Source organism: Rhinolophus ferrumequinum, chromosome 15 (assembly GCF_004115265.2).
Source record: "Rhinolophus ferrumequinum isolate MPI-CBG mRhiFer1 chromosome 15, mRhiFer1_v1.p, whole genome shotgun sequence".
Lineage (NCBI taxonomy): Eukaryota > Metazoa > Chordata > Mammalia > Chiroptera > Rhinolophidae > Rhinolophus > Rhinolophus ferrumequinum.
The window spans coordinates 38305180-38327948 of record NC_046298.1 but is presented as its reverse complement, the minus strand read 5'-3'; the positions used below and the strand labels follow the sequence as shown (position 1 = coordinate 38327948).

The window sequence follows — 22769 nt, the reverse complement described above, 5'->3', positions numbered from 1 at the left end:
AGTCCCACCCTCTTTCTACTTATAAAAATCTTCCGTTGTGTACAACTCATTCGAGTGCCCTTCTGTTGCTAGATGGGATGCTGCCCAATTCATGAATTACTTAATAAAGCCAATTAGATCCTCAAATTTACTCAGTGGAATTTTGTTCTTGAACACTATGAAACAGATTCCCTTTTTTTTATTTTATCTCTTACAAAAATATTTTTTAAGTATTATAATCAGTGCTGATAAAAATACAAGATAACAGCCACTCTCATACCTCACTTGTAGAACTGTGATCTGGGGCAGGCAGGCTTTTGGCAACATCCATCGAAAGACTTAACAATGCTGTCCACCCTTTGATAAATCTACTTCTAGGAATTGTTCTTAAAGGAAGAGAAAGACATAGGCAAAGGTGTAAATGTGCAGCTATTCATCATTAGTGTTATTTTAGTAAGCATTTTTTATCACCATTGTTTTTTAATTTTGATGTATCACATTGTACTTAATTCCCCTATCCTCGCACATTTAGGTTCCTCCTCAATTTTTTCATTGCTCTCTATGCCAGACCCTCTCTAAACAATTTACTTACATGATCTTGTCAAATCCTCATCACTCATCTATAAGATGGGCTCCTTAGCCCCATTTAACAGATGAGGAAACAGGCATGGGAGTGGGGGGAAGTGGAGCAAAGTTCCACCACTTCTAAGGAGGAGGTTGCTGAAATTTTAACCAGGAAGTCTGACTTCAAAGCTGATTCTCTTAAAGACTGCTCAAATTCATTCAACAGATATATTCATTGCATGCCATCTGTGTGCCAAGCATGGTGAATAATGATAACTACAAACATTTGTTTTCTATGTAACAGTATATTCTATATAGTATAAGTACTTTCTTTTTTTTTTTTAAAGACTACTCTGTCATTTTTTTTTTTTTTAAGATTTTATTGGGGAAGGGGAACAGGACTTTATTGGGGAACAGTGTGTACTTCCAGGCCTTTTTTCCAAGTCAAGTTGTTGTCCTTTCAATCTTAGTTGTGGAGGGCGCCGTTCAGCTTCAAGTTGTTCTCCTTTCAGTCTTAGTTGTGGAGGGCGCAGCTCAGCTCCAGGTCCAGTTGCTGTTGTTAGTTGCAGGGGGCACAGCCCACCATCCCTTGCGGGAGTCGAGGAATCGAACTGGCAACCTTGTAGTTGAGAGCCCACTGGCCCATGTGGGAATCGAACCGGCAGCCTTCGGAGTTAGGAGTATGGAGTTCTAACCGCCTGAGCCAGTGGGCCAGCCCTAGTATAAGTGTTTTCTATATAGCAGGCCCTGTACTAAGCACTTTCATATTCTACCTCATTTAATCTCACAACAACCCTGTGCACTGTTGTTATCCCTGTTCTACATATGTATGAACTGAAGCACAGAGAGGTTAAGTAATTTCTCCAAAGTCACACAGGCAGCCTGGCTTCAGGGTCCAGTCTCCTTGCCATTTTTCTTATTTTTCAGAGAACAAATGCTTGAGAGATAGATGATAAATACACGAACAAATAAATAATATGACATAAAATAAGGTGATGAGCAAAGCTCCAAATATGTCACAGAATACATCGATGCAGCCACAAAAAGAATGCGAAGGCACAGGACCCAGCAATCCTACTCCTAGATATTTACTAAAGAGAAAGGAAAACATATGCACACAATGACTTGTACAGGAATGTTCATAGCAGTTGTTTTCATAATTGCCCTAAACTGGAAACAACCCCAAATATCCATCTACTGGTGACCAGATAAACATATTGCAGTAGATCCATTCCTTGGAACAACTACCTGGCAATAAAAAGGAAGGAACTATTTATAAGCAGGACACATGGATGAATTACAAATGTGTTAGGCTGGGTGAAAGCAGCCATTCCCAAAGGGCTGCATATTATCTGATTCTACTCACAGCGTTCTGGAAAAGGTAAATCTGCAGTGACAGACAACAGATTGGTTATTGCTTGAGGCTGAGGGACAGAGAGAAGGATTAACTGCAAAGGGACAGGAGGGAAATTGGGGGGAAATTCAGATGGAAATATTCTGAATCGTGACTGTAGTGGTGGTTTCATAGGAATACACATCTGTCAAAACTCTTCAAATTGTACACTTTCAAAGCATGAAGTTAATTGTACTAATTACATTTTAATGAAGTTATATTTAAACATTTTTTTAAACATTTTTAAATGCAGTAGAATAAAGTGTGGACTTCAGTTAATAATGATATATCAATAGTGGTTCCTTAATTATAACAAATGTAAGGTTAACATTTTAATAATAGAGGAAACTGGGTATGAGGTTTCTGGGAACGCTGTACTATCTTCGAAATTTTTCTGTAAATCTAAAACTGTTTCAAAAATAAAGTTTATGTTAAAAAAATGAAAAAATACCACCAGCATAGAGGTGATATAATGCCCATGTTAATTTATGTGGGAAAGAAAAACAATTGACAAACCTGCCCATATCATATGACAGTATTTTCTTTCCTTTTTTTTTAAATTGACATATAACATTATATTAGTTTCAGGTGTACAACATAATGATTCGATATTTGTATATATTGCCAAATGAAAAAATATGGAATGCTTCATGAATTTGTGTGTCATCCTCACGCAAGGACCATGCTAATCTTCTATCACTCCAATTTTAGTACATTGGCTGCCAAAGTGAGCACGATAGTATTTACATTTTTTAAAACTCAAAGGTTATAAGGAAAAATATTAAAACGTTCAAAGCTAGACGCTGTTAGGAATGGGACAGCGGGGAAATTTCTGGTTCTACATTATTTCTTTATTTTGCATGGTTTAAATTTGCTTGTTTGCTTTAATAATGAGTGTGTTACTTTCTCCCCTGAAGAAAAATAAGGATATTATCATTTTTAAAATTTGCTAAAAAAAAAAAAGCGCAGCTAAGATCTGGAGGGATGTCTTGGAGGGAGGAAGGGGCTGGGAAGAGGGGACACTGCCTAGGGAATGGGGACCCCATATAATCGGGACCCTCACAAGGAGCATCCTGTCTCCTTGTGCATATGTGCAGGCTCCAGAAAGGAACTTTTTGCGTCTCCTTGTCCTCTGGCCTCTGCTCCCGCTACTTTCTCCCTTGCTCACTCCTGAGGTTGCAATAAAAATGTAGCAAATACAAATACAGCATGGCCAATTGAATTTCAGGCAAACCCAAATCATTTTTTAGTATAAGTATATCCCATGCAATATTTGGGACATACCCATACTAAAAATGTATTGATTGTTGATCTGAAATTCAAATTTAACTGGGCATTCCATATTTGACCTGGCAATTCTACTTACTCCATGCCAGCCACCTGGGCCTCATGGCTGTTTCTCAAACACGCAGGCTTAATCCCGCCTCAGGACCTTTGCACTTGCTGGTCCCTCTGGTTGGATCACTCTTCTAGGTCTTTGCTTTAACCAACTCCCTATATTTTGATTCAAATGTGACTTCAGAGAGGCCTTCCCTGGACAGTATGTCTAAAACAACTTTACTATCCCACATCAATCCCAGTGTGTTTTCTTCACAGCGCTGATCATCACCTGTAATTACCGTGTGATAGTTTGTTTTCAGGGTTTCTTTTCTACTTTCCCCAGTTGAATTTAAGCATCACAAGGGGCAAAATATCATCTGGGCCACCACAGTATTTCCAGCGCTTGCGTCATAGCAGGTGCATAGGCCTTTCATGGTTCCTAGTTACAATCAACAGAAACCATTTCTGGCTGCTCAGAGCAATGAAGGAATTTAGTAAATAAACATTCATTAATGAATGAAACCAGAGACCTGAAGCTTCCCCCTTTTTGTCTCTGCACAGATCCCCAGCCACCCCATGTGCTCTCCCTGGGGCCCTGCTGCCCCATCTAGGAGCATTCGCCCCCATTCTGCCAGGCATGTATCTGTGTAGCCTCCAAAAGCCTTGCTAAACTTTGCTTCCCAGAAGCCTCAGGATCTCGGGTCCTGCAACCTGTCACTTCCTGTGCATGTCACATATCATAGGTGTGGCAACCAGCTATACGTGCCTGTCTCCTGCGCACCCAACAGTGGGAGCCCCAAGGGTTGGGCCTTTATCTGATTCACCTAAATCACCGTCATCCTTACTATTTGTTACATGCTCCCTCAGTGCCAGGTACTGTGTTAAGCATTTACACCTGTATTTCTCCTCCCTCCCTTCATTCAACCAATGTTTGTTGAGCAACTACTATGTATCAGGTACTAGGCTGAAGGAATGAACACAACCTGCAGAAACCCATGCACCCCAGGAGCTCACATTCTGATGGAGGAAATAAAGAATAAATAATTAAACATGTATCTATATAGTAGGTCATGAATCCTAAATGGCCTGAAGGAAAAACAGGGAAAGGAGATGGGAGGTGAGGGTGGGTGGGGAGCTGGGGGGTGGGATGCTGTTTAAAACAGGTGGGCAGGGAAGTTCTTGTCTTTCCGTGAGATTTGAGCTGAGGCATGAAGGAGGTGGAGAGGGAGCCATGTGAGTACCTGGGGACAAGTCCCAGGCTGAGGAAACAGCCAGTGCAAACCTGGAGGGTAACCTGATAGATCTGAGGCCAGTGTGGCTGGAAAAGAGGGCAAGGGCGACTATGGGAGATGAGGGCAGCTTGTGTGGGGTGGGCCACAGGGAGGACTCTGGTTACCCTCCACCCCCGCCCCGAGTGAGATGGAGCCACGAGAGGGCTCAGGCAAGGGAGGGACATGATCTGATGCAGGTGTCCACAGGTCCCTTTGGCTGCATGTGGGGAACAGACTGTGGAGGCAGGAACAGGAGCAGGGGGACACCAGGCAGGAGCTGAGAGATAAGGTGAATAGGACCAGGACGGGTACCTTGTCGGTGGGCAAAGGGGACATATTCTAGATAGATTTCAAAGATAAAGCCAGCAGAATCTACTAGCTAATTGAATGCAGGACATGAAAAAGAGGAGTCAAGGACAATACCTGGGCTTTCAACCTCATTTAATCCCAAAGTAACTCCACAAAGTATGATCACTCTTTGTTACAGATGAAGAAACAGAGCTTCAGAGAGGGCTGGTGACTCCACATCCCACAGAAGTGGTAGATCTGACATTTGAACCCGGTTTCTGTCTGGCTTTTGCCACCCTTTGCTCCCTGTGGACCCATTGCCTGGCCATGCTCACAGTCTCCTTCGGCCCAGACAGAACGGGCTAGGCCCACGTGGGTACTTGCTCGGTCTGGCTGCACCATGCAGTGAATGGCTCCCCAGCCGGTGACTTCACAAGCTTGGTGCACCCCTCTGCTGCATTCCCTCACTGCGTGTCACCTGTGTTGGGTAACTGTTTCTTTGCCTGCCTGCAAGCTCCCACAGGGTCTGACTGACACTGATTCATTGCCGTCCCCGGCGTTGCCTGGAGCCTGGCATGTGATGGCCTTCATTAAGGCAACAAATATTTATTAAGCATCTATCTTGTGCTGGGCTGGGCTGGACCAAGCCCTGGACAACACCCTTCTGGGCTGACAGTGCAGTGGTGGAGACAGACACACCCCCAGACAGTGAAGGCCCAGGATGGGCAGGGCTAGAATGGGGCGGGGGGCCAGGGTCCCAGCCCAGCCTGAGAAGGGGGTCTGGGAGGGGTTGGTGGAGATGATAGACCCAGGAATGAACAAGATGGCCTTGGTCTCCACTCTCAGAGACCCCCTCCCTCCCCGCCCCAGCCCATCAGGGCAGATTGACAATAAACAGTTAACAAATCAATGAGAGAACTGTAGAATGCTGAGCTAGAAATGAAGTAAACAGGACAGGACAGAGAGTGATTGCAGTTCTTTCATCTGGAGTTGTCAGGGAAGGCTGAGACCTGAGGCTGAGAAGGTGCCAGCCTGAGACGAGCTGGGGATAGGGCATTCAGAGGACGAAGAGCCAATGCACAGGCCCTACAGTGAGAAATATCTTGGTATGCTGGAGAAACTGCCAGGAGCCGGTGCGCCTTGGGCGGGGAGGGTGGAAATCAGATGTGAGGAGGCTGATGCTGACGCTGCACAGCACGAGAGAAGAATAGATATGAGGTCAGCCTGCAGAACTGGAACTCATGGGCTTCCCTGGGGGGAAGCCCTCAGCCTTTGCCTAGGACTCCTGGAGTCAGATCATGTCTGTCATCACCTCAGAGCCCTCCTGTGGCTCCGTCTCACTCAGGATAAAGGACAAAGCCCTCCCGTGGCACACAAGACCCCCACTTAATCTGCCCCCATCACTGCCCTGCCTCCATCTCACCCTCACTTTCTCTGCTCCAGCTGCACTGGCTTCCCCATTGATCCTCTGACACGGCAGGCACATTTCTGTCTCAGGGCCTTTACACGGGCTGTTTTTCTGCCTGGAACACTGCCCACGTGGCTCCTCCCTCAGACTCCTTCAGGTCAAATGTCAGCCTCTCAGTGAGGCGTCCCTGACCATCCTTGTAAAAAGTGCAACTGCCTCCCCTCCCCTCCATCCCCCTTTCCTGATTTTTCTGAGCACTTATTACTAAACAGTGACTCCCTGTTATACATTTTACTTATTTATTGTGTTCCCTGGCTGACATGCTGGATAGAATGTCAGCTCCACAAGGGAGAGGTCTCCGTGCCCTTCATGGCTGTCTCCCCATTACTAAGAACAGAGCCTGGCACATTGTAGGTGCTCAATAAATAATGGTTGAATAAACGAAAGGAAGAGGAGAAACAGGAAAGAGGGAAACAGGAGGAAAACAGCAGGTCTGCGAGCACCTAACTCTCGTCAGCTGCCCTAGCTGAGAGGCCGGAGTGTTAACACTTCCCTTCCAGGATTAGTCAGTAGAAGGTTGGGAAACTGAGGCACAAAGGGAAATCTGTTATCACTCTTCGGGCCATTGGCACATGGAAGGACGGCCAATGGGGAGAAAGTCACCAACGCCGCCTGCTGAAGGCCATGTGTCATGAAGGCCATGACCACCATGCTGACTTGGGGCTGGCGATGCCTCTTGCCCCTGCAGGCAGGAGAGGGGTGCTCCAGTGGGCATCCCCAGCAGAAGTGCAGAGTCAATGGAGCCACAGCCATTAAGCCTCTTTATTCCCGAGGCCCCATGGGTGCTGCCTCCCCAGTCATTGCTATGCAGGAGGGCAGGGCTGTGCCACCCACCTGTGTCTATGTCTGTGTCTGTGTCCACACCTGCCCTCCAACACAGCCAACCGGGACCTCCACCTCTCCTGGAGGGGAGAGCTGCCCCAGCCCTCAAGCTGCATCCAGCTACATGGGGCCTCAGGAGAACAGAGGAGTCAAGGCCTGCCCTGACTTCCCAGGTGGGCCTGGGCAGTGATGGTCACACCAGCCAAGGCAGCAAGGCCCAGGGTTCCTGATGAAAGCTGCCCCATCCCTAGAGGTACATCATCCGGTTGAGCAGAGGTCTCACCACCCAGACATCATCCACAATCTTCCCATCCTGCAAGGAACAAAAACGAGACAGTATAAGGGCTGAAGCCCAGACTCTGGAGCCAGGTGGCCTGGGTTCAAATTCCAGCTTTGCCCTGATGGGCTGTGTGACCTTGGGCAAGTTGCTAGACCTCTCTGACCCTCTGTTTTCCTCATCTGCAAAGTGGGGCTGATACTAATAGTACCTACCTCATAGATGTTGTGGGGATTAAATGAGATTTTGGCAAAGGCACATGGCAAGGACAGTGTAAGTGTAGACTATCGTTATTAGATCACAAATTCTGGAGTCAAACTTTGCTTTAATTCCACTGCAGCCAGTCTATGTGGCCTTAAGCACATGACCCGACTCTGATCCTAACTTCCATGTTCTATAAACTCGGGAGAATGGAATGAGATCATACACACAAACACCTGCCCCTGGTGCATGCACCATTCAACAAAAGGTAGTTATTTGTAATAAAAAGAACATGGTCTTTGGGGTCAGCTCTCATCTCTGCCACCCTCCAACTGTATGGCCCTGGGAAAATGACTTCCCCTCTCTCAGCCTCACTTCTCTCATCTGTAAAATGGAAAGAAAATCCTCCCCATGGGATTGTTGTGGTGATTAAAGTGCTACTAAATACAACACATCTAGGGCCAGCCGGTCAGCTCAGCTGGTTAGAGCGCGGTGCTCTTAACAACAACGTTTCCGGTCCATCCCCGCATGGGCCACTGTGAGCTGCACCCTCCACAACTAGATTGAAACAACTACTTGACTTGGAGCTGGAAAAACACACCTAAAAACAAAAAAAGAAAAGAAAAGGAAAAGCCCAGCGCCTAGTATACAATAGGTGCTCAACAAATCATACTTATTACCATTATTTTAAAATTACAATGACAAAATAAACAAAGCTGAGTCATGATTATCTGGGTCCACCTAACCTAACCGTAAGCCACCAGGACCACACACGTTATTGGCTTCTCTCTACCCACCTCCCACCACCTATCTTTTTCTTTCACTACTTCATGTTAACAAGTTCTATATAACCTATGGTGTTTTAGAAGCTTTTCTAAGCATTTTATATATCATAAGTCATTCAAACCCTTTATAATCATGTGAGGTAGAAATTATTAAATGTCTCCATTTTGCAGATGGGAAAACTGTGGCTCAAAGATAAGTAAGTTGCTTGAGGTCATCCAGCTGGCAAGTAGCAGAGGCAGGATTTGAACCCTGGATTTCTGGCCCTGGGGTTTATGTTTTTAACCACTTGGCCTCAGAGCACACTGAGCCTTAGCTACTCAGGTAGTTGACTCTGGCATCCCTCACTGACCTGGTCGTCAGACACCTGCTGGATGTGGATGTGGGTCCCATTGAGGATGTGTAGCCGTGTGTACCCATACTCCTTCACGCGCTTGGCGCTCCAAGGCCGTGGGAAGAGGGTGAAGCGAGTCAGCTTCTCCTCACAACCCTACCGGAGAGAATCAGTCATTCAGACCCTGGGCCGAGACGGGCGGGGGATCCGCAGGGGAGCAGAAACAACCTGACAGGCCAAGACCCTGCCACCCCCAAAGAAGACAAAATTGGTTAACACTTGACTTCAATAATGCTTACAACTGAATGCTTTGACCCAGCCAGGCTTCCTGTGCCCAAGTCTTCTAGAAAGTCCATGGCTGTACAAGACTGTCCACTGCAGCATTTTCTGTAAAAGCCCTGAGCTGGAAGCCACCCAAATGCCCATCAGTGGGAGTCAGTTAAGTAAATTATAGCACAGCTGTCACAAAGCAGGGTGATACATAAAGATGGCCAAGATGGATCGTTAAAAGGAAAATGCAATTCACAGAGTAGAAGAAACTGGTGGGTCTCAACCCTCACTGCACCATAGAGCCTCCAAGAAAGCTTTTTAAAAATCACCAATGGCTGGGGGAGGCGGAGTGCTCGTCCTTACAGTAGAACGGCAAGTGAATAAGGGAGCTTGAAAAGTCACCAATTTGCAGCCATCATTGTAATAACTGACTGACGCAAGAATCATCAATGGATGGTGAAACTAGTGGTGAAAGTTGGAGGAATAACAAGGTTATTTGCACAGTCTCAAAGTATCTCTTCAGGAGACACTTGTTAATTATAAAGGGGAAAAGAGTGAGTGTGGTGGAGAGGCTTGGCAGACACCACCTCAACTGAGCGACGGAAGTGAACACCGTCAGCAATGAGACAGATCCACACCACAGTTACACAATGGGAAACTGAGGCTTACAGGGGTTAAAGAGATCCCCTGTGCCTCCTAGTAGGATGCCCTGAGAACACAGTATCACTTTTGTGTATTCTTACCAAAAAGGCGTAACGTCCATCTAATCACGAGCAAACATCAGACAAACCCAAACTAATGGATATTCTACAAAACGACTTTGCTGTACTCTTCAAATTTTTCAAGGTCATGAAACATGAAGAAAGAATGGGGAAATGTTTCCGATTAAAGGAAACTAAAGAGACAAGACCCGAAATAGAGCATGTGATCTTAGACTAGATCCTGAGCCAGGGGAAAAAAAAAAAAATGCTTTGCTTTGATTTAAAGGACACAAGTGGAACAATCGGCTAAATGTGAATGAGATCTGTAGATTAGATAAGAATAAGGTATTATCAATGCGAACCACTTTAATTTGATTATTATTCTGTAGTGATGAGAGATAGGAGAATGTTCTTGTTTTTTAGGAAATACAGACAGGCGTATTTCTGCAACTTACTCCTCACTGGATCGAAATAATAAGAAAATGTATACACATATATTTATATAGACAGACAGACAGAGACGAAGAGATTAAAATAAGTGTGGCTAAATGTTCACATTTGGAAAATCCTGGTGAAGGGGATATGGGAAGTCTTCATAAGTCTGAAATCATTTTAAAATTTAAAATTAAAGGAAAAAACTAATCTGTGCTGATAAAATCAGAATAGTGATCACCTATGGGCCTGAAGAGCCAGCTGGTGCTGAGAACATTCTATTTCTTGCTCCAGGATGTGACTACCCAGGGGTGTGCAATGCCAGGGTTCCACCCTCAGAGATTCTGGTGTTTGGCCTGGGGTAGAGCCCAGGCATTGGAGTTTTAAAACCTCCCCCAGGTAATTCTAACACTCACCAAGGTTGGGAATCTCTAGGGTATGAAACATGATCCAAGTTGTTTTTGAAAAGTGATTGATGCAGGGGCACCTGGTTAGTTCAGTTGGTTAGAGCGCGGTGCTCTTAACAAAAAGGTTGCGGTTTGTAAGCTGCGCCTTCCACAACTAGATTGAAACAACTACTTGACTTGGAGCTGATGGGTCCTGGAAAAACACACTTAAAAAGAAAAATGTGGATGATGCAGTAACACATCTCTATCTAGATAATTATTCATTTGTACATGCACGGAACATTCGAAAATGCCACCTCAGAGATAGAACAACTGAGAGTGGGAGTAAGAAGGGGTGTGGATGGTGGGGTTCACCTCGTGCCCTCTGTACTGTTTGAATTTTTATCACAAGAAGTTCTTGCTAATTTATAAAAATCAGCTTAAAAAATAAGCCTCCTCTCCTTGCAGAAGTGACAGTTTCCAAGGTGGAGGCAGGGAAAACACAAGATGATTCTGGAGCACCTTACAGTGCCAAAAAGTAAGGACACGCTCACAAAACAACAAGGCACTCTAAGGAACAGGGGACCGACCTGAAGAGTTCCCAAAGGTCACAGCTGGAGCAACCTGAATAGCAACAGAAATAATAGTATTGGATCATAGCCCACAGAATAAAATAAGTACCCACAAGTCAATAACTAACTAACCAAATAAATGGGGCAGAGGGGACAGCTCTTCCTCACAGGAAGATTCTAATGAATAAATCTAGTTAGGGATGGGGAAAATAGAAGACACCAGTAGAACACCACACTACTACTCATTGCAGGAAGACTCACTGATTGAGTCAAAAACTAGTGGGTGAAAGTTTGAGGAGAAACAGGATATTTGCATGGTCTAAAAGGATCTCCCCAAGATATTCATTCATTAAAAAGGGAGATATTATAACTTTCTGGTGGAGGAACCCAGCACACCTCCTTCAACAGGTCAGAGAATCCAAGGATGAGACACATTGATCTCATGGATCCCTTGAAATGACACGACTGCACTTCTGTGACCATCTTGCTTAAAATGCGTAACCCAATTCTCAGCATGAGAAAATATCAGATAAACCCAATTCAACAGGCATTCTGCAAAACACTTGGCCAGGGGTCTGCAAATATGTGAAGGATGAAAGACAAGGAAAGACTGAGGAACTGTCACAGATTGGAGGAGACCAAGGAGACATGTTAACTAAATACATGTAGGATCCTGGACCAGAAAAATGTCGTTAGTGAGAAAGCGGGTGGCCGGTGAATAAAGCCTGTGGCTCAGTTACAATAATAATAATAAACCCTCTGTCCCTGGATCCATCCGGTAACCCAGGCAAGCCCCCAACCCCTGCCACCTATTGAACTTTTGACTTTGAACAAGTGTTTCACTGCCTGAGCCTCTGTCTCCACATCTGGACAATAGGCGCGTTATGAGGCATACCTAAGCTCTACAGTCGCATTAGTGACAGCGACCGTGTGAAGCACGCAGCACCCAGGCTGGCGGTACAAGTTCAACCCTCAGTAAATAGCAAGAGGAGAGAAGCCAGCAGCACCCTTCCCCGCCCCGCTCACGGCAGATCCTGTGATGATGTGGACAGGGCCTCGAGGGTTGTTGTAGGGCATCTCTCGGCTGCCGTTAAATACCTGCAGAAGGGGACACGGGGAAGGGGCGCATCACACCAGGCCACGGCGGAGGGTCTGACCAGGTCTGACCAGGGTCCCACTGATACCAGCGCAGGGCCCCTCAGCCCTCCCTGAGCCTCACCTGATAGTTGTAAATTGGCCACAGCCGTTCGTACGAGTGTTCGTGAGCCCAAAACTCCAGGTCAACCCCTGAGACAGAGCAAGTGGGAGTCAGGCCCCTGAATCCAGGAGAGACGGGATGGGACCTGGGGCTGGGGAGCTTCCCAGGTCACTCACCGTATTTGTAGAAAAGATTCTCCAATCCAAATAACTTGCCGAAGAGGCCTTTGCGGACCTGGGCGGGAGGAGCAAGGAGGTGAGGGTGAGTCGGGGAGACCCCTGCCTGGCTGTCATCACCTTGCCCCCAGGGAGCGAGTCCTCACCTTGCTTTCATGCCACGTACAGTCATCCATGTCAGCGTTGGAACAGTACATGGGCCGGTGACCCATGGTGATGATCCACGGCCGGGCTGCCCGATTCTTATTGGCTGTCTAGAGAGAAGGGCCCAGAGCGAGAGGTTGGGGTCGGGGCAGGGAGGAGAGGCAGGTCCAAGCGGCAGAAAGGGACCTCTACCCAGGTTACCTGGAGGTCTCTCTCCAGCCAGTGAAACTGTCTCTCTACCAGGTGGCGGCCGTAATGGAGGAAGAAATACACCTCAGTGGAGAAGGAGATGATGTGTGCAGGACCCAGATCCCAGCTGAGGGGTCAAATGGCAGAGGTCAGAGATGGGGTCTCCTCTGCATCTCCCATCTTCAGGGAAGGGAGGCCAGTCCCCCAGCCCCTCCAGGTTACCTGTACCACAGGCCTTCATTGTTCCCCGGCATGCTGAAGCGAGCCTTGTAGTTAGAGAAGTTGCTGCATAAAAGGGAATAAAATGATGGGAGGAGGGTCTGGGTGTCCTGGCCCCAACCCATCTCCCCACCATCAGGTTGAATCCGGCTCTCAACCCATCCCTCTTCTCCTTTCCTCTCACTACCACAAATGAGCGCTGGAGCATGAGAGACTCAGGAGCATGAGAGACACAAAGAAGGACACAGCCGTTCTCCCCGGCAGGGCCCAGGCCCACCCACCCTGAAGCCCCTGGCCCTCACTAGCGCTCCTCGTGATTCCCAGGACACGTCATGTAGGGCAGGCTGGCAGCCACAGGTTCAATGAGCCGCATGAACTCGTCCCCGATGCGAGCGTTGTCCTGATCCATGTCGTAGGCAAAGTCTCCTGAGGGGTGGGCGGTGGGGAGAGGACAGTGAGGACACAGACCCAGCTCTGCTTCTGCCACAATTGAGAGACCTGGTTGCTCAGGTGTGAGCTGGGCAACCTCTGGCCTCTGAGCCATCCCACTTCTCTGAAACCTACCTCACACCCACCCACGTGTGCACTTGGAAGTGTTTCCTGAACCTCTGGTCCCGGAGACCCCCACAGGACCACGCTGGTCTCCTGGGCTCGGATCACAGCAGCCGCATCTCTGCCCACCAGCTTGTCCTCCCCCACAAACACAACACAGACTGACATAGTCGGTACTGGTTTTGTTCCAGGCACAGTTCCAAATGTTTTACATACTTGATCACCTGAATCTCAAAACACCCTCTGAGGTGGGTGTGATTAGTATCCCCATTTCAGGTGGAGAAACTGAGGCCCAGAGAGGTTATGTGCTCACCCAAGGTCCCAGAGGTGGTTAGTAAAGATCCAGGAATCAAACCCTGGGAGTCTGATTCCAGAGTCTACGGCTTTGAACCGTTTCAGCCCCAGTCTTCACCACTCATCTGGTTCCCTGTTCCCTCAAGTCACAACAGCAATGATAATAACTAACACGTATGGAGCACTTACAACATGCCAGGCAATATCAACTTATTTAGTCATCACAACAGTCCTGTGAATTCTAGACTCATCTTAGCTCTAATAATAAGACAGAGGAGGAAACCAATGCGCACAGATCTCAGGGTTGAAGTTGGGATTTTAACCTGGGCAGTCTGGTAACCCAGACACCATCTCCATGGCCAGTCTCATCCCCCATCCCCTCAGAGCCACACGAGCCCCTGCCCCAATCCCCTCCGTAGTCCTGGGTTACCTCCCACTCAAACCCCGACCCCCCCATACCTCCGGGCGCACCCTTGCTGATGCCTCACCCACATGGAGAACAGCATCATACATGCCCTGCTGGGTGTCCCTGCGCAGCCGAGGTAGGGCCTTCGGGTTGTCAGTCCCCATGTCCCCAAACACAGCCAGGCGGGGGCTCCAGTCGGGCCCATCTTTTAGGGCTCTGAAGCGGAAACGACGGCTCCAGCCCTGAGAACTGCCACAGCGGTAAACTGAGGGAAAGGTCACAGTCAGGGAGCGACCCCCAGGGTGTCTCTTCCACCCCACCCCCATCTTCAATGGGTGGGGGGAGGAGGAAGGGGGTTAAATGGGTCTGACCCATGCCCCTCTGTCTACCTCACCCCAGGTCCCCAGTGCCTTCCATATTCATCCTGGGGTCTCAGACAATAGGCTTGCAAATAAATACCACCTGCCAGTGGTAGCGTCTAGCTGATATCTCACTCCTCCTCCCACTCCCCCCTCAACACCTGAACCCGGGACCCCTCTCACCATACTGGATCCCTGGCAGCAGCCCTCGCAGCGTGACTCGGTGTATATAGAGCTTCCGCCGGAGACGGCCCCCATCCACAAAGAGGCTGGCGGTGCCCTGGGCCCGGAGGGGCAGAGGCCCAGTTATCTGAACGCCGAACTGCACTTCAGAGAGTGTTGGGACCCATGTGGTCCAGGTTACAGTCATAGAGCCTGGCTCACCTGGGCAGAAAAGAACAGAAGGAGCCTGGGTAGTGAGGCCTGCGCAGGGCAGGGGGTGTTGGGCAGAGAGAAGGAGGGGCAATAATTAACAGCTCTTGGACAGGCAGTAGTTAAGACACAGGTTGTGGAGCTTCCTAAATTCAATCCCAGCTCTGCCATTTCCAAGCTGTATTTTCCTTGGGCAAGTTACTACCTCTCTGAGACTCAGTTTCCTTATCTGTAAAACGGAATAATAATAGTATCTACTCTGTAGGGTTGCTATGAGGCTTAGATGAATAAATATAAGTAAAGCACTTGAAACAATACCTAGTACAGTTAGGGTTATGTGAATAAATGGATAATTATTATTAATATCATTATTTACAATTGCAGGCCTTGTGCCAAACATGTTACATACATAATATCATTTAGGAATTATAAACTCAGATGTTTAGAGGACAGCTAGGTAATATAAATGGAGACAAGGGCCAGATGTAAGGAGGAAGGCAGTAGGGAATGATGGGGTGTGTGGCAAACTATAGAGCCTGGCTGGTCTAAAAAGGGCAGCCATTGCTCAGCTCTGATGATAGCTGCCATGCAAGGAGCAGGCCCAGTGCCACTAAATTTGTCAACTTCTAGAGTAAATCTTTGTGTGATGGTTTTTACGTCCCAGGGGCATAGATATATAAATGCAGACTTTTAAATAATTGCTCCAACTTCTTAAAAATTAGCAACCAAATTAAGCTTTTAAAAATACCACGAGTTATAGTGCAATGTTAAGAACATGGGTTCTTCCTCCAGCAACATGAAAATGCACGTGCACAAGGTTTCTCTTTGCGGCACCGTGTGTAATCGCAAAATATCAGAAGCAACCTGAACCCCCAGAGATAGGAGAGTGATTGAATAAACTCTATAACATTTGTACAGTGGAGCACTATGCAGCTGTCAAAAAGAAAGAGGACAAGCTCTGGGAACTGATGTGGAATGATGTCCAAGACATACAGTTAACATTGTAAAAGCAAAGCATAAGAGTATCTATAGTCAGCTACTCTTCATGGAAGAGGAGGTAAGAAAATACACAGGGATCTGCTCATCTGTACAAAAGAAATACAGGGAGGATATACCAGAAACTAAAGAGATGGATTACTTACATAGGGTGAATGGGAAAAGAAGGGGGAATGGGAAAAAAAGGGGGAACGGGATAGTAGGAATGAGAAGAGTGGATGCCTCTCTGAGTCTATCTTTTTTGTATAATTCTGATTCCTAGAACTATGGTAATGTTTCATATTTCCTTCATATACCCCCCAAATAAACTAACAACTAAAACTACTCAGCGGCGGCCGGTTGGCTCAGTTGGTTAGAGCACAGTGCTCATAACACCAGGGTCACTGGTTCGATTCCCCCATGGGCCAGTGAGCTGCGCCCGCCACAACTAGAGTGAAAACAACGGCTTGACTTGGACCCGATGGGTCCTGAAAAAACACACTGTTCCCCAGTAAAAAAATAAATAAATAAAAATAAAAAAACAAACTACACAGGATGTGAGGAGAAGCCAATATGGAATATAAATACTAATAAATGGACATAACTATATTAAAACATGAATAAAGTAACCACTAAAGGGTTGGGGAAGAAAAATAACCATGAGAAATAGGTCTTGACTGGCCACTGTGAAATGACAGAGAAAAAGGACTACAAATAAGTGCCATCACCCAGTAAGTATTCCCACAGGGACATGGACAAATAATGCTGAAACTGCTCTATGCCTAAACTAGCACTGAACAAAGGAAAGTCTTGTAGATAGTGGGAGCTAGGTTTTTCAGTGTTGGAGAAAGAAGTTACAAGGAGAGAAGAAGGAGAAAATAAACCCTTGCTGTTGGACTGAAATCAGAGGTATGAGTATGAGCTCATGGTATTTAATAAATATACAGATAGATCCAGAAATATATAATCGATACAGATAGATATAGATGTGTGCATATATGCATATCAACATATTGCTGTGTTGCGCAGGTTTGCTTATGAGAGGACCTAAAAGCAGTGATACTTTAGTAGCAATGAACACACCTAGTGCTCAGATCTTGGTTTCTAAATACCCATTCTCCAATGAAAGGAACCAAGGCTCCTTGGAGAAGTGGTTGATTCCAGAGATGAGGCAGGAAATAACAGGATGAGCCTGGAATGATTTGTGATGCCAGAAAGTAAGGAAGTGCTCAAAAAATAATGGGGAGTTGTTAAAAGAACCCAGAAGCCAATCTGAAGGAATCCCAAAAGACCAAATTGGGGACAATTTGAGACACAAAATAAATAACAATAGTACTGGATTTTAATCCACGGAATAAAGTAAATACCCATGAGTCCATACAGATATAAATAAATAATTGTATAAATAAATAAATGGAGGGGGGAAGGAACAGCTTTCCTTACAGTAAAATTTCAATTAGATCGAGAGAGGGAATTAGAAGTTTACAAAATCACAATTAGGCAAACACCACGTTAATAATTGTTGCAGACAAGATCCACCAATGGATGCTAAAATCAGTGGGTGAAAGTTTCAGGAGAAACGTGATTTTTGTAGTCTTGAGAATCTCTCCAAAGATATTTATTAACAACAAAGGAAAGGATAAAAACTTTAGTCTGGAGAAACCCAGTAGGCACCGCTTGAACCAAGCAATGAGAGTTACCATCACCAGTAACAGCCATAAGCCATGTCAGCGTCATGAACTCTCTGATACCAGGCCCTAAGAAGACCACAATATCACATGTCTTTTGTTCTTGCTAGAAAAACACCTAACTTAGTTCTGATCATGACAAAATATCAGACAAACCCAAAATGAGGGCTATCCTTCAAATTAACTGCTCACTCCTCAAAACTGTCAAAATCATGAAAAGTAAGGAAAGCAGAAGATACTGGCAGATTGGAGGAGATTGAGGAGACACAACAACTAAATGCTAAATGACTAAATAACTCAATGGAAAAACTAGTGAAATTCAAACAAGACCTGTAGTTTAGTTAGCAGTGTTGGACCAATGTAGCCGGTTTTAGTCATTGTACCAAGGTTAGGTAAGATGTTAACATTAGGAGAGACTGGGTGAGGGAGATAAAGAAACTCTGTAATATTTTTACTAACTTTCTGTTAAATCTAAAATTAGCACACAATGTAAAGTTTTAAAATAAATACTGTGGGCTCTTGAGTTGCCTGTGTTCAAATTCCAGACTGTGTGACCTGCGGTCAGACGTTTCATCTAATGTGCCTCAGTTTACTCTTTTGTAAAATGGGAGTACATACATCTTAAGGTCCAATATGAGGCTAATGGAGTTATCCATCTGAAGCATTCAGTCAAAAAGTATATTTGCCACTATTATTGTGTAAGCCAAAGGACAGCTGTGATCTCACTGGATTTTCACAGGAGCCCTGTGAGATGGATTTTATTGCTGTTCCATTTTACAGAGACCCCCAGGCAAAGTGCTTTGTCAAAGTGCCAGCAAATGCCAAAGCCAGTTCATTCACAGGGTTTCAGAGTCCACATTGCAACTAACTTTTAAGAAACTATCTTCTTTAAAAGTGTCAAGGACACAAAAAACAAGGAAAAATTGAGGAACTGCCACAGATAGGAGGGACTAGGTACATGGCAGCTAGATGCAATGTGTGATCCTGGATTAAAATAAAGACAGACAGTGGAAAAATTGGTGAAATCCCAAAAAATAAAAAATCCATAGTTCAGTTAGTAATACGATACTGGTGTTAATTTCTTAGCTTTGTCAATGGTACCGTGGATACGTAAGAAATGACCATTAGGGGAAGCTGGGTGAAGGGTGTACAGCAACTCTGTACTCTCTCTGCAACTCCTCTATAAGTCCAAAATTATTTCAAAATAGAAAGCTAAACTAATTAGACAGGAAGGGAGGGAGGAGGGAGGGAAAAAGGGAGATAGGAAGGAAAGGAAGAAAGCGTTGAGTTTTGGTGCAGTATCAAAAAAGAATAGCCACAATTATTTGAAACTCCTTTTAAAATCCTCCCTGTTTAATCACATGTCTGTGAGACCAAATTTTCTTCATATACATTACTCAAAGTAGCACATTGAAACAGACTGAAGCAGAAGCAGATGTGAGGAGACTCTGGCTGTCTCCAGACATTCAAAAGACTTCAAAAGATCTAAATCAACACCACTCTTCTCACTAGATTACTTTGTATAGTTATTTTTCGTGAAAAATATTATTTACCTTAATACAGAATGCATTTATTATCATTCATTTTAAATAACAATAAGTATTTCTAAAGCTTCAGTTTTGATTTCTAGTATGGCCAAGATTATGGGTATAACTCACATAAACCATAGCTCTTTGAGGTCCTCAATAATTTTTAGCTATGCAAAGAAAGAGGTCCTGAGACAAACACGTGTGAAAATCACTGCTATGCACTAAGCTCCATTTTGCCACTTCACAGGTAACATCTCATTTACTCCTCACTATGAGGTCCTACTAATATTATCCCATTGTCCAGATAAGGAGGCTGAGGCCAAAAAGGTTAAGTCACTTGCCCAAGGTTACATACATAGCAGGTAAGCTGGGATTCAAACCCAGGGAGTCTGAGTGCAGAAGGCCCAGAGACCAAGGTCTTACCTCCCCAGCGCACAACCACATCTTGATCAAGGATCAGGAGGCAGCTTTGTGGGGACACAATGAACAGTGACACAATGAGCAAAGACAACGGCAGCCTCCTTTGGAGAACACCAGAATCATTGCCCAGCCAGACGCGCCACTGCTGGTAATCCCCATTTAACAGAAGCGGACAACTGAGGCTCAGGAAGAGCAAGTGACCAGCCTAGGGTCCCACAGCAATCAGTGTGGGATTCTGAAAGTCTCAAACCTCTGAGCCACACTGAGAAATGTCCTCAGAGAGGTCACAGACACTTACCTGGGTAGGACAGGTGGATTTGCTCGGGGGCAGCACTGGGATCCTTGGGGACCCCCTGGACTCCCAGGGAGAAAAATAGGAGCAGACAGCAGCAGGACCAGCAGGGATGAAGGAGGCACATGGTAGAGGGGTGGGAGGGTGGAGAATAGACCGGGATCAGGCAGTGTCACTGGGAGAGAGGCAGGATAGGAGGTTTTCGAGGATGCTTATCCAGATGCTGGAGAGCAAGCAAAAAATAACCATCACTACTGAGCAGCCAACGCTCTGAGCCTTACTGAGCATTACTGCGTGCTAAGCACTTTGCATAGATTAACTCAGGGGAGCCTCACAACATTCCTCCGGGGGGTGGCCACTGCGATCAACAGCCCCGTATCAGAGGAGGGAAATGAGCAACCGCGTGATGCAGTTGCATAGCTCAACTGTGATGGCGTTTGGAACCCAGGAGTGCTGGCTCCAGAAGCCTGGTTCTTAACTGCAGTTTCACTCTCAGCGCAAGAGGTTTGAGAGGGGGTGGGGGCTCATGCAGGAAGTTGCCTTTGGCAACCCCACTCCCAGCATTCCATCCTGCTTTTAACCCCCGTTTTTCCTACTTGATTCTCCTAGATCCCCAGCATTCCACCCTGCCCTCAGGGACCTCATCACTTCACTCCATCCTCCAGCCTTCTGTTTTGGTCTTAGTGACCTCAGTCCTCCACTCCATCCCCAGGTCCCCCAGAAATCCATCCTACCTGGAGCGGCCCCATCCTCTCTGCTTGCTCCCCAGTATCCCATCCTGTCTGCCTTTGTGACCCTCAGTCCCCCCAGCCCACCGCCCCCCACCTCCACCTGCTTCCCCATCCCTGCACCTGTATACCCATCCCCCTTCTCCCCAGCCCTTTCCCGTCCGCTCTGGTTCGGTCCCCAGTTCCCTGAACTGCCGGGGCAGAGCCGGGAGGGGCCGTTAGCCTGGAGGCCCGAGCTGGGGCGGGGGGCGCCTTCCCGGTCCCCGGCTCACCCTCCGGGGCGCCACCTGCCCGCACGCGCGTCTCCAGCCAATAGTGCAGCTGCGGTATTTATGAGTTTGCAGGCACCGAGGCATCCCGCCGCCCACAGCCGTCCCAGCCCCGGAAGAGCCTGCCTTCTCGAAGTGACAGGATCCGCAGACAGCCCGGGCCCCGGGTCCCACAGGTCCGGCCGGTCCTGGGCGCCCTACGCCCACTCGCCCACCCCCCCACCCCGAGGGCGGGGCGTGAGAAGGGGGACCCAAGAAGGTTTGGTACGCCGCCACCGCCACCTCCAAGCTGGCCATCAGGTGAGCGCCGGGACAGGTAAGGCTGCTCTCGTCCCCCAGGCGCCCCACCCCGCGGCTGCGAAACCCTCAGGGTATCGACACCGATCCCCACCTCTGGTCCTGCGGCATCCCGCGGTACCCAGATGTGCTGGCACCAGCGCCTGTGACCCGGGGGAATCCCCCTTCCCTCTGGTCGCGCCGGCTTCATCTTCCTCTTAATTCCTTCCGCCTTCCTCCCTCTCCAAGCTAAGCCCACTGATTCCTCCCCAGAACCCCGAGCACGCTGGAAACACAAAATCAAAATCCTGGAATGAGCGCTGCTTCCGAGCTGTGCGTCTGAGGAGGATTACTCGCTGGGCCTCGGATTCTTTACCTGTAAAACGAAGACGATAATGGTACGTACCTTATGGGCTGTAGTGAGGATCAAACCAGTTGACACATGAAATTAAATGCTGAGAATACGGCCTGGCCCAGAGTAAGGGCTGGATAAGAAACAGCTGTTATTTTTATTATTATTAATGCGTGAACTCCAGAAATTGCCCTGGGGCCTAAGAGGGAGCAAGTGAATATTTGTAAACCTTTGTGAGCTGTTGGAAAGGGCTGTGAGCAGCTACCCACAAAGCATGCTTAGATTAGGGGTGTTCCTGGAGCAGCAAGAAAAGTCTGAATTACAAATATACAAATATTTTTAAAACAAATATGTGAAACAGTAATATATGTGCCTCTTTCTTAATATATTAAACTCCGAGATCTAATGGCAGGTTCTCAAATTATGGTAATTTAGAAATTTTGATGAGTGTGTAGATGTTTAAGAGTCCTGCAATGACTGTAATGGGATTTGAAAACATCTGTGATTTCTTCTCATCACAAAGCCAAAGTTTACCAAGAGTCCTGGGGTCTGTTCCTCACACCTCCTATGCCCCAACCCCCTTCCCTCCCACTTCCCCATCCCATGACAGAATGACATGCAAAATTTCAATTACCTCAACAGTTCTTAAACTTTCTACCTTCTTAAAAATTATTGAGGACCGCAAAGAGCTTTTGTATATGTGGGTTCTATTAATATTGACCACGTAAGAAAATAAACTGATCTATGTTATACACCTGAAAGTATTATAACACTGTATGTCACTATAATTTACAGTAAGTTTCAAAATAAAAAAATAAAGAAAACTGAGAGTTTTTAAAACACAAGAATACAAGTGTATGCATTCCATTAGCCAACAGAGCAATGACGTCATTACAGGTCAGGTAGCCTTTGGAGAGTGAAAAGGATAAACATATCTTAGTATTATTATAAAACAGTTTTGATCGCATTAACCCCTGAAAAAGGTCTTGGGGTTTCCCATCCCACACTTTGAGGACTGCAGGGTTAAAGGATAGTAAAAGCAAAGAGGTCATTGTTTTTCCCAGCCAAGTTTGTGCAGTCCCTGAATTCCATCTGCCAACTCAGGTTAAGAGGCCCCACTGGAATTGTTGGTACCCGATGTGGTGGATGAAAGCTCATAGCTCACTTAAGGCCCCTCCCCCACTCTCAGGACAGCCATAGAACGATTTCTAATTTCTCTTTTTAGATACCTTTGTGTTTTGAGAAATATACTTCCACTTCCCGATTTCTT

The 22769-nt window shown here is 46.5% G+C and overlaps 1 protein-coding gene and 1 pseudogene across 5 annotated transcripts; both read right to left on the bottom strand.

Annotated features, from left to right (window-relative positions):
- Window positions 1-1187: 1187 nt before the first annotated feature.
- ACP7 (acid phosphatase 7, tartrate resistant (putative)) lies at window positions 1188-22099 on the bottom strand. 5 transcript variants are annotated; one of them, XM_033129335.1, is made up of 13 exons: window positions 21263-22099; window positions 19881-20097; window positions 14782-14982; window positions 14322-14504; window positions 13290-13413; window positions 12991-13053; window positions 12781-12895; window positions 12582-12689; window positions 12436-12493; window positions 12281-12348; window positions 12088-12159; window positions 8719-8856; window positions 1188-7418 (listed from the first exon to the last, which is right to left on the bottom strand). In XM_033129335.1, exons 2-13 carry the CDS (start codon window positions 19999-20001, stop codon window positions 7353-7355), a joined length of 1317 nt encoding a protein of 438 aa, XP_032985226.1. In that variant the 5' UTR covers window positions 20002-20097; window positions 21263-22099; the 3' UTR covers window positions 1188-7352. The 5 variants fall into 5 exon arrangements, with proteins under 5 accessions (XP_032985226.1, XP_032985227.1, XP_032985225.1 ...); XM_033129336.1 differs by having other exon boundaries at window positions 21554-22099; XM_033129334.1 differs by lacking the exon at window positions 21263-22099 and adding an exon at window positions 20875-21162.
- On the bottom strand, window positions 2569-2667 carry LOC117035663 (uncharacterized; annotated as a pseudogene).
- Window positions 22100-22769: the final 670 nt, after the last annotated feature.